This window comes from Salvelinus alpinus, chromosome 22 (assembly GCF_045679555.1).
Source record: "Salvelinus alpinus chromosome 22, SLU_Salpinus.1, whole genome shotgun sequence".
In the NCBI taxonomy this organism is placed as follows: domain Eukaryota; kingdom Metazoa; phylum Chordata; class Actinopteri; order Salmoniformes; family Salmonidae; genus Salvelinus; species Salvelinus alpinus.
The window spans coordinates 1782681-1796343 of NC_092107.1; the positions used below are offsets into that span (position 1 = coordinate 1782681).

General features: G+C 40.5%; 2 protein-coding genes across 3 annotated transcripts; one reads left to right on the forward strand and one right to left on the reverse strand.

Annotated features, from left to right (window-relative positions):
- Positions 1-865: 865 nt before the first annotated feature.
- LOC139548757 (glia maturation factor gamma-like) lies at positions 866-2701 on the forward strand. Its single transcript, XM_071358560.1, has 7 exons — positions 866-992; positions 1445-1541; positions 1680-1729; positions 1847-1896; positions 2022-2104; positions 2312-2385; positions 2534-2701. Exons 1-7 carry the CDS (start codon positions 990-992, stop codon positions 2603-2605), a joined length of 429 nt encoding a protein of 142 aa, XP_071214661.1. The 5' UTR covers positions 866-989; the 3' UTR covers positions 2606-2701.
- Positions 2702-2952: 251 nt separating this feature from the next.
- LOC139548756 (RNA polymerase II-associated factor 1 homolog) lies at positions 2953-8127 on the reverse strand. 2 transcript variants are annotated; one of them, XM_071358558.1, is made up of 15 exons: positions 7988-8127; positions 7806-7858; positions 7532-7561; positions 7183-7275; positions 6895-7016; positions 6709-6775; positions 6496-6597; positions 6277-6382; positions 5732-5800; positions 5422-5525; positions 5184-5300; positions 4822-4950; positions 4508-4613; positions 4230-4311; positions 2953-4113 (listed from the first exon to the last, which is right to left on the reverse strand). In XM_071358558.1, the coding sequence occupies exons 1-15, from the start codon at positions 8072-8074 to the stop codon at positions 3692-3694; spliced, it is 1689 nt and encodes a 562-aa protein (XP_071214659.1). In that variant the 5' UTR covers positions 8075-8127; the 3' UTR covers positions 2953-3691. The 2 variants fall into 2 exon arrangements, with proteins under 2 accessions (XP_071214659.1, XP_071214660.1); XM_071358559.1 differs by having other exon boundaries at positions 7972-8069.
- Positions 8128-13663: the final 5536 nt, after the last annotated feature.

The window sequence follows — 13663 nt, forward strand, 5'->3', positions numbered from 1 at the left end:
GATACAAAAGTGGCCGCTAAAACAATGGAAATACATTTCTTATAAAAGGGAATGCAGTCGGGAGTAGGCAAGATCAGGTGGGACCATTCTAGCCAATGAGAGGGCAGATACGCGTGTGAATAAGAGACACAACTCCGATATAACCGTTTTTTTCCCTCAAAATTGCCGTGATGTCACGTATCCTACTTATATCAGTACACTCTTAACACCCTAATGATTACGAAACTTATATTCGATCAAATAAGTCATGCATTTTTTCATGACCTCCATACAAAATATCTTCGCTTGGTGAGCGAAAAAACGCCACCTGCGGGAGAAGACAGATTTTGGGCCCAGTTATCCCTCATTCGCCTTTTCCTCTTTGATATGATGGATAGCCGCTGTCAAACCAAGCACTGTTAATTCAAAATCAACTCTTTGGCCTCAAACAAACATATTTGTCTTGATTGCATTTGATCAGTTAGATTAACGTTTGAGGAATGAAGATAGAAATTACAGAGGACACAGACAGTGACTTTGCCATTTCTTGAAATAAAGGCTAAAAACACTCATGTAGAATTAATCAGATTATCAAAGACTACTCAGCTTTCTCTGACTGCACCCATTAAACAAATGTGAAAAGAGTATATCACTGTTGTTTTATCTTGTTGCAACACTAATTATTTTGGGTATAAAACATTGTATTATTAAAAAGGCATGATTTGCTGCCGGATACAGCGACAAAGGATTGTAGACAGATAGAACTAACGACATCCCTAACATTAGTCAGTCTCAATAATGCAAGATCTGGCACAGTGCAGAAGGGGGTACTGGTGGATGCTCTAGTATTTGTTAATGCCTGCCCCTCCCTACTATATGTGCTACAGCATAAAAGGAGGATCTTGAGAGTCAGACAGCATCCTGTCACAAGCAGTTGGCCGAGGAGGAACTACCTCAACAATACGACAGTATCTTTGCAGACAAGAACCCAAAACAAAACTTCTTCTAGAATGGTATGGGAGACCGTTTATTTATACGATATTGCACTTTACCAATAAAATGTATTTCGGCATGAATGGTGATGTCCTAGTTTATGTTGTAAAGATTTTTAGGCAGGCATACATTTATTTTTGCTACTCCCCTCCCATCACCCCACACCCTCTTGACACAGGAAGTTTTTTTGTCCCATGATGCAACAAAAGCACTTCCTGGCCTCAATATGTCACTTTAAGATTTTGTTATGAGCTATGCGTTCATGGAAACTTGAACTTCAGAAATCAAAACAAGTTGCTCTAAAACCTATTTTTCTGTATCCCTCCCTTTCTCTCTCTCCCCTCCACTCTCTCTCTCTCTCTCCCTCTAACTAAGTGAAATATGACAGAACTTTCAATATAACCAACATATACAATTACAATGTGTCAAAACTTCCCACGGTTGATGAACTTGTTTCACTTTTACATTCTAGTCAAGCTCTTTGGTTGTGTGCGAGGTGGATGAGAGTCTGAAAGAAAAACTGAAGAAGTTTAGATTTCGGAAAGAGACCAACAATGCAGCCATCCTGAGTGAGTAAGACTTCATTGAAACCGTGTTCCTCAGTGGCCCAACTGTCACCTGTTTCACCTCATTTAAAAAAATCATAATAAACCCAGAAACATACTGTGTCTAGGACTCAATATAGAATAATTATCCTATTCCCTCAGTGAAAATTTACATGGAGAAACAGCTTGTGATCCTGGAGGAAGAGTATGAGGCAAGTCATGTTGTCTTTCTGAGATGTTGAATATCCCATACGGAGTTAATAATTACTCAAATCCATCCACACCTGTATCAATACCAGTTCAACTCAAAACACACACTCACATTTCAGGACATCTCCCTAGATGACCTGAGGAATGAACTTCCCGAGCGGCAGCCAAGATATCCTTTTATAACATGTCGGAGTGATACAGCAGAAATCTATGTTAACCTCATATTCACCAGCACTGCCAGTATTGAGTTGTATCATTGACCAGTGATTGGATTTCCTTGACAATATAGTGTACATTCATTGTTTACAGCTACAAATACATCCATACAGATGGCAGGGTGTCCTACCCGCTGTGTTTCATATTCTCAAGTCCAGTGGGTGAGTAATTCATCCTAATTCAGTGAATAGCCAATTGAGTGAAGGATTAGCATTGCTGTGCTGCAACATCCCTTTGAACAAAATAACATTTCGAAGGTAGTAAGTGATAATTGAAAGTAATGAGATTCAATCAATATTTATCATATGGAGAGATCAAAAAGGTTCAGTGGACATACATCTGTGACTTATACACCCTCATCTCAACAGGGTGCAAGCCTGAACAGCAAATGATGTACGCAGGCAGCAAGAACCAACTGGTCTCCGCAGCAGAGCTCACAAAGGTCAGGACTATTTTCTGTTTCAAGTATTGACTGACAATTATGATCTGAGCGTAAGCCCAACCCTAAACTCACAAAATAAATAAGGTATAATAGAAAATGTTCAGAAAATATGCATGTTTAGCCTGATCCTACCCCTTTTCCTCAATAGGTTTTTGAGACGCGAAACATAGATGACTTGTCTGAAGAGTGGCTGATAAACAAACTGTCTTTCTTTCGCTGAATAGACACTTGTGTTCACATTGGCAAAAGTACATGTATTGAGCATACCAGTACATTAACCTCATTACTGGTTTGCAATAAATTGCTTATAGTGTCACTTATGTTATTGCATTCTTATTCCTTAGTTGTACTCAGAAACCATTATTACCAGTCTTTCTGCTCTCTTTTGTCAACTCCTTGTGGAATTGTCATGCCAATGAGTTGACATGGTAGCACAAACAGATCTGGGACCAGGCTACATTACCACCACTTTGAAAGGACATTTTTTCCAGGAATACATGTTCATCTATAAAGAGGGGACTTTGGAGAGGGTGACTGTTAGCAGTATAAGAAACATACAGGCATAAATGTTGTAAAATCAGCTACTACCATTTATTTACAATGTCTAAATGTTAAGAGAAGTTTCCATCATACAACTGAATTTATACAGGTTCATAGTAGCAGTTTCTGGGAGGGAAACAAGAAATTGGCAGAAAAAGAGAATAATGTTCTTTTGAAAGTTTAGTTCAAAATGTAAAAAGCAAAACTTTCCCACATTTTATTGGCTGTTCCAATTACATTTATAATGCATTTTTTCCTCAAAACGCTAAGGACAAAGAAAAACAGATTTAACAGATTTATGCACACCAGAAAATTAAACAGAAAAAAGTTTCTGCTTTCACACCACTTTAAGAAAGTACCTCATATTAAGTGAGAAATCTACAAACCATAAAGACAAACTGACTTAAAAATAACAGCATAAAAGAACAAAATAAACATGTTGTTGGTAGGAAAGAACTTTGTTCAATAAAGCATGTACTGTACACAGCGACTAAGATAGTAGCTCCAGCTATATCTATGAGCAAAGGTCTGACAGATGAGTAACTGACGTTTACAGGGACCCAAAAGCCTTGTAGAAGTCCCTTAGAGGTTGTGTCTCTCCTAAAAAAGTAGCAAACTAACATTCAACAGGAATGAGTTACTAGCCTCAGACTGAGTCTGTAAAAACATGGCTGTTCTGACAGTGGGGCTTGTCAGCGTGGGCTGGCTGGAGCTCGAGGGTGAGGCATGGTGTGCTGGCGTTGTCACAGTAAGAAGGCCTAGGCTCTTATTCACTGTCACTGCCGCCGCTGGAGTCTGAGGCCTGCTCACTGCCACTCCCGCTCTGGGCACGGCCACCCTCCGAGTGGTCACTACCACTACTGTGGGCCGGAGACGCGCTGCCACTCCTACTCCTCTCCCTATGGCTCTCCTTCTCACTCCCACTGCCCTCCTCCCCACTGCTCCGGGCTGCTCCATTCTTGGGCTCGTTATCGTCGTCATCACTGTCATCGTCGCTACCGAAGATTTCCACCTCATCCGCCAGCTTGACCTCCTCCTCGCCACTCTCACTGCCGCTACCACTGGCCTTCCTCCTCCGCTTCACTCCCTCTTCATCATCCTCAGCTCCACTCCGCTTTCCATCCTCATCCTCCCTGTCAGAGTCACTGTCAGAGTTGTCTCCCTCGCTCTCGCTGCCCTTCTCATCACCTGTGAGTGGAAATAAATAGATAATTAATTCATATGAACCTAAGAAGCAGTGGTAAACAAAGAGCCTCTGCAGACACCGTAGTAAACATTGGGGAGGACAGAGGGGAGAGACTGACCAGAGTCCTGCAGTTTACCCAAGTCCATGTCCTCTTCTTCGTCCTCTGGTTCATGGTTCTCCAGCTGAGCCTTACGCGCATCCTAAATGGACACAAAGACGGATGTCATGATTACTCTGATTATTTAGATGTTCGCAAATGTTTACTTCTCTGCTTATGTCCAGCACTACCTGCTCATCTCTATCAGTGTTGAGGTCCACTTATTAAGTAAACACAGTAGTATCCACAGATTGAAAGTAATGCTCAGTGTAGAAAACAGGCCAAATTAGCAGTCTCACCTGTGCTTCCAGCTCCTTGTCATTCATGTCTCTGTGCTTACACACCAACACAGCGTTTGTAGTAGACTGGGCTCCAGCCTTAGCTCTCCTCTTACTCAGCCGCACTCTGCAATCCAGGACAACACAGTCAGGCCAACAACTTTCTTCACAGGTGATGTCCTCAGACCTAAACAAACTAACTTAACCCACCCTAGCAAATACAAATCTACCAGAATAATGTGACTCTCTCTTCAAAGAGAATCCCATGTCACCTCCTGCCAATGTAAACCCAACAGACCCCACTATGAGACCCCCTCATCCGGGCCAGTGGTTACCTGGTCTCCAGCTCGTTGTAGTAGACCCCATCTCCGTCTCTGAAGATAAAGAAGTAGTTCTCCTCGTAGCCCTTGCTGGCTTTGTTCTTCACGTTCCAGTTGTACTCCCTGGCTATCTTATAGTCATACCTAGAACACACACACACACACACCTAGTTCAATGTTACAGTAATCTCTGTGCTTCAGAGATTCCAACATCCTAATGGTTCTGTACTTGGACAAGGTGAACCAAGTAGGTATGAGGAAGTAGACAATGACAATGTGAAACCTGAATATTATTGATAGGGATAGTTAATATATCAGTAGAATTGTTGGTGTCCTGTCTACTCAAGGTTAGTGTAAATGCTTGTTGGATTTCTCACAGATCATCAGGCATGTAGTCCAGCTCCTCATCCACGTCTCTCTTGCGCTTGCGAATCGTTTCCTCATTGGGCAGGAAGTAGGCCACAAACTGGTTTCCTTCCTCATCCATCATACCTCTGCAGGGCACAACAAACATTTCAAAACACGATGTAAAATTGTCATAGTGCAGGACAGTCACAAAAAATATATAAATAAAATCACAGGCACACACACAATGTGGCATTGTTTTGTCCTCACCTAATCATGGCCTGTGACATCATCTCCACACCCTGGGGTGCTGACATGTCTTTAGGAGCAGGATCAGAGTCGAAGATTACCTGAGCACACGGGTTGATCCACATCTGGGGAGCAGAGAACAGAACACACAAATTCTTACTCTTTACCAAAACACAATAGGGCTATACAACAACAGCTAAACGCATCCAGCTTAGAACAGATAAAGGAACCAATGACTGCCCAGAAACAAAGACCATGAGAATAATTCAGATAGGAAGCCAAGACCAATACAATGGTACTGTATGTCCTGTTGAGCGTCATGGGTGCTCACCTTGAAGTCAGGGAACACAGGCATCACCTCCACAGGAGTGACTCTGGGTTTACTGTAGTGCTGGACAATCTGGGGGAAGAGGATGAACACCACGTGTGATGTACAGATGTAGGATCTTAATTTGATCACTTTTGTTGCTGAGAATTTTCCTTCACCGCAGGAAATTCTGATGAGCTTCGCAATTTACATAAATCCACTGAAAAACCACACTAACACAGTTATATTAACAGTATCCCACTTTTCATGTCACCTCATTTTGACCAGCTAATAGCCTAACCACCGATCAAGAAACATTATGGACTAAACATTAAAATTGTTGCTGCGGGATTATTTTGCCTGCGACAATATAGGTACAATTAAGATCCAACATCTGCAATATCCTCTTTCATTCCATCAAAGTTATTGTACAATCTTCATATTAGAAGGAGCATACAATGAACTGTGTGATCTCTGTGTAGCTGGACATTGACGTTGTTATTGTAAGATCTATTTGGACTGAATATAGCACAGTGAATTGTGCATAGCCAAACAAGGGGCACTCTCACCGGTTTCTGTGCATCCTCAAAGGTCTTTTCAATTGCAGCAATCTGGCTGTCCCTATCCTTGTATATCTCCTCCTCTGTGAACTGCTGTTTGACAGACACACCAATCCTAAGGACAGAACACATAGGTTATAGAAGGGGTGGGACAAACAGAAAACACTACAAAATGGGAAGTGTGTACACTGAATGTGGTGGTTAGCTAGCCTGTTAGGTCACACTCACTTGACTTCCACTTTCTCATTGGAGACACCATATCTGTTGAACTCTGTAGAGATGTACTCAGTCTTCCTCATCCATGGGACCACCTTGGCGTGCTGCTGAGATCTACAGGAAGACAAACACAAGGCTCATAGCACAGATCCCAAGTCATTAACATTTTCATTGAATTTTGTCACAAAGACACTGTATTGACTGGTACACAGTCTGTATCCAAACCTTTTTGAGCTGGATGGAGCTGTGATGTCTTCTTCCAATAACTTCTCATCAGCTGGATCAAGAAGAACTAGAAAAATAAGGATGGGACGATTCTAAGTCAATACTACACAAGCTTCAAGTAACTACCACAAAAATATATTGACTGTTTGGTATAACAACGTGCGTTTGTGTCATTCAGAAACATACTGCTGGGGTCGACGCGGTAGGTGTCTGGGTTAATGAGGTCGATGGTGACTCCAAGGTCAGGCTCAGTAAGCAGTTCATGTTTGTGTTGCTTCTCTAACGACGTAGCCTTATACTGCACAAACCTGTCATCACCAGACAGCGCAACATCAGAGTCAGCTACAGTGGCAGTACAGTATTTATGGGAGAAGGCTTAGAAAATAAAAGCTGCACTGTGGTTACAACAACTATACATTTAATAGACGTAACATTTTGACTGACCTTTATGGCAGAAGGAACAAGGGTTTTTACCTGTGCTGGTCAAATGGATATGTGATGAATTTGGGATCAAATGGGATGTCAGGCAGGCTGTTGCAGTACTTTACCCGACAGACCACTCCAGACCTGGGAGATTGGTTGGGACAAACACGGAGTCACACATTTCAAAAGTGTACAAATAACAAGTAGTCATCAAAAGCATGTTCTATCAACCATTGATGCCTCAGAACCCAAACGGATAACTACCTAATGGTCATATGGGTTTTGATCTGTCCATGATATTGCCAGCCCTCCACCCCCTTTGTATTTAAAACACACAATTGCTTGAGCTGTAACTGAATCACTCTTTTGTTTTAACATGCAAAACAAACTGCATGCATACCTCTCTGGAACAGTTCTGTGTGATGAACTCCTAGCCACGTGGAGAGAAAAACAAGTGTTGTTAGTTACACACTCAGCTGATAGACTGAAGAAATAGGAAGTAACATAGCCCCCCCCCCATTTCAATATTTTGACTTATGTTAACTTATCACGGAACAATCAAAACATATGTAAATTATGATGATTGCTAACCATCCATGTCGTCATTAACGTTAGCTAGGTTAGCTAACGTTATCTAGTTGTTGCAAAGAAAATAAATCGGAGAGGATATTTACCTGTGACCGTCTGAGTCTCGCTGTGCTTGTGTCTGGATAGTTGGAGCCATGATCTTAAAAGAATGACCACGATTGGAAGAACAGTTTCTTAGAAATTCAGACAACCGTTCAAGTCACTCCTTACTAAAACACTTTACCTAAAAGAAAGAGAAACTCCGTTGATTACCTAGCTAGCTACTTACTCCAAAGTACTCAGAGCTTTCGCTCTTTTTGCTTTTCTGTCCTGGCTGGATGCGCCTTACAACTAGTAGGGCCCCTGATATTTTCATGGGTAGCTTCCGAGCTGCCTGAATATAATTACGTTGCAGCTATACGGTCAGTTTTTGCTATATCTCGTATGTGGATTTGTGGCAGGCAGTGGAACCACAGATAGAACAAAGAGACAGATATTTCACCAGATATATAAATGTGAAGCATCCGGTTAGCTGCAAAATGTATGACCATATTAGAGACACATATTTCCTCCAGATTACACAGACCCACAAAGAATTTCAAAACAAATCAAATTTTGATAAACTCCCATATCTATTGGGTGAAATACCACAGTGTGCAATCACAGCAGCAACATTTGTGACCTGTTGCCACAAGAAAAGGACAACCTGTGAAGAACGAACACCATTGTAAATATAACCTTATGTTTATTTATTTTTGTACTTTAACTATTTGCATGTGCATGTGCAAATAGTTAAAGTACAAAAATAAACGTCTTTATTCTTTTGGAACTTTTGTACGTGTAATGTTTACAGTAATTTTGTTATTGTTTATTATCTGTTTCACTTGCTTTGGCAATGTAAACATATGTTTCCCATGCCAATACAGCCCTTAAATTGAAATTGGAAGCCCAGTGGCCGGTAGTGGGAGAAGATGGAACGAGATGGATTTTGGCCGAGATTTACTCATCAGTGAAACATTTGATCTCAATACAGTTTTTTGTTACAAACAGAGTGAACTAAGTTTTGTAGACTTTACCCTTTGACAAAGTTTTAAAAAAAAGGCGTTGTTTAGCAGGGGTGCAAAGGCGAATTGTTTGTGCACACGCGCACTTCACAGAGTAGACGTTCCCCAAACGAATGTGCAAATGCTTGCTAGAATGCGCCAATAGGATCTCGCTAGCTCGTTCTTGGCTCTGCCCACCTCATTGCTTGTTCTGCCCACTATGGCTCATTTGTTCTCATTTGAAAGAACTGGCTGTGGTCCATCTTGGTTAACTCATAAAAATCTTTGGTGGTACCATAAACTGCCTTGTATCAATTTATACGATTCTACGTTGGAAAGCAAGATACTAAAATAACACATCACTGCCCTTTACTGTATTAGAATATAACATTGAGAAATTATATACCGACCATCAATCTGCAGCAAATCTGAAACTGTTTGAAATAGTAGTACAACAAGCTTGGAAAATGTCCGAATTTATTCTGTATTCAGATGCAAACAAATAAAACCAAAAGTACCATTGGTATCACTGCCCAGTTTAACCCAACATGCCACTTTCCTAAACAAGAAGAAGTCAACATTACAAAGACAAGACTTGTGTTAGGCTGTGACTGACATTACAGAAGGATGATCTTCAATGAAGACAATTTAAAAGTTATGAACAGGTACAAGTCAAAATGTGGAATTCATCTAAGGTTTGTAACAATTTCCCAAATTTGCTAGAAGAGCATTCATGACATTATTAGTGTGGTGTGAGCTTTACAACAGCAACAACAAAAAACAGAAAAGCTACAAAAAAAACTACATTCAACATTTTAGTTTGAGCGCAAATTACAAAATACTCATGAGTGCATATTATATTATCGTCATGTTGGAAGATTTCCAAGAGTAAAGTTTTTAATTGAATATGTATCATGCCAATAATGTTGTTAGTGTTTTACATAGCAAAACAATCCAGTGACACTGTCATGTAAGTGCCCAGACTGAAGCAGATTATGTATAGACACAGATGTGAAAACAAATAAACAAACTAAAATGTGTACAACCATGATAATGTGCAAGTCTGCCGAAATCCACAAAAATGACATTGACTATGGACTAAGCCTCATGTAAAAATATTTTTTCAAAGCATCTGCCAAGTGTTTTTCCACATTGTTTGACCTATATCACATATTAACACAGACAATAGAAATAGAACTTATGTATGATGGTTCATGCTTTGGTGGGGAACACTTAGCAGCCTCACTATGCATCTATTCCACAGTTACAGCAGGACCCCCTCCCTGGTTCTTCTTGCCAAGCTGGGTGTCTCTACCCATATCCAACAACAATCCAACTGCATTCAATGCAGTTTCTTCATGTTGACAATGACCATGCAGTAAATCTAGGAGGGAACCAGGAGCAGGGAGGTATAAAAATACTACTGATTCTCATTATTTTATAGGAGTGTCTCAAACATACAGCTCCCATCATTTTATATCTGGAGAGAACAATCCATTATGTGCTGTTCCTCATATGCTTTCGCTGTCTCAGGTCTGCATCTGTCCAGAGGGATCCACTCTGTGGAAAGAGAACAATGGAGACTTTATTCATGAAAGTGTCAAGAACTCAACCTGATCATGCCCATTCTCTTGTCAGTATCGGTAAACATATTCTTGCAACATGCTACATGGTAATAACTATTAATAACAGTATAGTTTTCCATTTCAGATACAAGTTATAGTACTGCATTTCATCTGATCACACCCAAAAACAGACAGGAATCAATATTAGGATTCACCTGCTCAACATGTACAGCATTTGGCCGGGGTCATCTGCAAATACCCTGTAGTAACACAATGAGAAAGGAAGGTCTGTTTGATACTTCATCTGGATATTTGTAAGACGATTAAGAATCAGCAAGTTGCTTGTGTGTAAAATATGATTAGGTATGCATACCCATCTCCCCAGTGATAAAATGCCTGGTCCTGGTAGAAGATGCATAGGAACAGCCACACGCTTATGGTTTCCACCCAGAAGATTACAAAAAGGAACCACAGTGAGGAGACTAGCAGCTCACACACCATCCTGGGGCTTCTACAATGAGAAATAACAGAGAGAGGAGAGTTCAACCATAGGGGAACATAACACTACAGTCCTCTACAGACCAATAGAGAAGGTATTGGTAGGAGCAACATGACTACAGCTAGTCCTAAAGAAAGATAAAAATAATAAACAATATACATTTTAGATATTGATTGCAAACAGGGTTTAGTTTTTGGTTGAAAGCAAGGACATTTAGGGGATTATCAACACTAGTACTCAAGCCCAAACCAAACAAGCAGAATGTTGGTCTTTGCCAACTAACAGATGCCCGAGCTAAGTATGGATGAAAGTTGATCAGCTGTGTTCAGTGAGGGGGTAACTAGCTGCTCGCTAACTCTCAATCTTGGTGACATGTATCATAACCAGCTAACAAGAAATATTGGAAATAAAGTATCTTACCTTTTAATCGTGATGGGAGCAGATTTAACGGTATCCAAGTCCGTGAATATCAGTGACATTCATGGAGGCAAGCTGTTTAGCTAAACTTGTTTGTTATAGCTAGCTAGCTATTCACAATGTTACAGCTAGCTAGCAATTAGCACCAGCTGACTGGGAGTTTTTTGTATTGTTGGCTAGCTAGAACAGTTAGCTAGCTTGCTTAATAACTCATTTGAGATTTTAATATGGTTTCACTTGATCAAATATAACATTGTATAGCTATTTAGCCAGCTAACATGCATGTTTTCGTTGTTCAAGGACAGTTTTGCCTGCATGCTCCAGCAAATGTTACCAGTGAGTTGAGTTTCCGGGAGTCAGAATCCGCAATTACTGCACAGAATTTGGGGAGCAAAGATTTGATCTACATGCACTGGTCTGGGTACCAGTCTTAAACTATCATTCCACTCCTTGCCACTCCGTGTCATATGTGTGTAGCGATTTCAGTGCCAATAGAAATTGTATTTTAATTTGATAATTTTGTATTTGTATTAGGGTATTGCATTTTCATTTAATATTTTAGAATTTGTAATGCACAGATTGAATATTTGAATTCATAAATGTAACTTGTATTTGAAAAAAAGTCTCCAGCAAGGGTAGCCTACTCATTAAAAGAGCGTGGTTTTCGAACCACCTCAGTCACATTTCACACCCCTTTGATCTCATATTCAGAGATTATGGCACCATTATAAAGTGGGTGGTTCGAGCCCTGAATGCTGAATGGCTGACAGCCGTGGTATATTAGACCGTATACCATGGGTATGACAAAACATTTATTTTTACTGCTCTGATTACGTTGGTAACCCGTTTATAATAGCAATAAGGCACCTCGGGGGTTTGTGATATATGGCCAATTTACCACGGCTAAGGGCTGTGTCAGGCACTCCACACTGCGTCGTGCATAAGAACAGCCCTTAGCCGTGGTATATTGGCCATATACCACACCCCTCATGCCTTATTGCTTACATATAACTGACTGGGTTTGAAATCAGGCCTACTGCACAACAACAACACTTTATGTGGCAAGCAGAAGGATCTGTGCACCCCATTTAATGAGAGTGCAACAGAGGTGGTTTGGAGATCTATGCATGTGATGAGCAACCTAGCCTGAGACCTGGAAACATCATGTGTTAGTTTAACTCTGGTTTTAATGTCTATGGTTTGACTGATGGGGTTCTAACCCAGATCTCCTCTGCACCAGACAATGCAACTTTTCAGGTCTCAGAGTTACTCATCACATGATCTCGGCTTAAGATCAACAGACTAACACAGTCTTAAACCAGTCAGTCACATGTTAACCTTATAATGAATACCCTCGCTGAAAGACCTGAAACTAACAACATCTAACAAACTAACACATGTCAAACTAACATGTCTTCAGGTCTCAGCACAGGCAAGGTTCTCATCCGATAAGCATGGATCACCAAACTACGCTCTTTTGATGAGTAACTTTGCTGGATCTTGAAGACTTGTATTAGTGTAACAGATGGTGATCTGTGAAACTCACTCCTCAGCCTGAAGTGTAACCCCTTGCACAATTGAAGGCCTTTTTGAATAGCACAATGGGTTAAAATGCTTCAGAAGGGCAGTCACTTGTTTATGAGGCAAAAGTCCTGAGTTCGAGTCTCCATACGAGCTGAATCAGGGGGAAACAGTACTCGTTAAGCAAGCAGTGTGTCGTCCTTTACATGAACTTATCTCTATAGGCTTTAGCTAAGTGGGCTAACACAGTCTTGTGCCATGCAGGAGACCTGGTTTGAACCCAGTTAGCCACAAGAGCAAGATTAAATAGGGAGTGGAAAGGCTGTCCGTAGAAGGGCTATGACAGCCAGGGCTATTCAACTATATTCTTATCGGGGCCAAAGTGCTTTTTTTTTTACACTCCTAACGCACCTTGTGATCATCATAGAGGGGAACAGAAGGCACATTCATGTCCCAGAGTCGTAGCTTTCAGGAATGGTGTTATACTAGGGTTCAAATGCTAGAGACAAATTCAAAGGAAGAATAGAAATTCAAAATGCCACATTGGCTTCAAAAACCACCAGAAGCTTCCGTTTAACACAGCCTTTGATCCTATCTGTTCTCATTTACCTTTCCTGGCTGGCAAAGTACCAGGATGTTGTCTCAGATTTTTTTATCTGAATTTACAGAACTGAATCTGAATGCATCTGAGAAGTTGGATATATGAAAACTTTAAATTATAGTTTGTAAATCTGATACAGACAATGAATGCAATATATACCATAATGAAACTGAATATTTAAATATTGCATTTGAATATTGAATAAAATTTTAATGGAATTTAAAAACTGAATGCAATATTCAGTTGTTTCGAATCATGAAATACAAATGCAATATCCTGGTACAAATTCAAATACAATGGCTGAAATCACTCCATACAG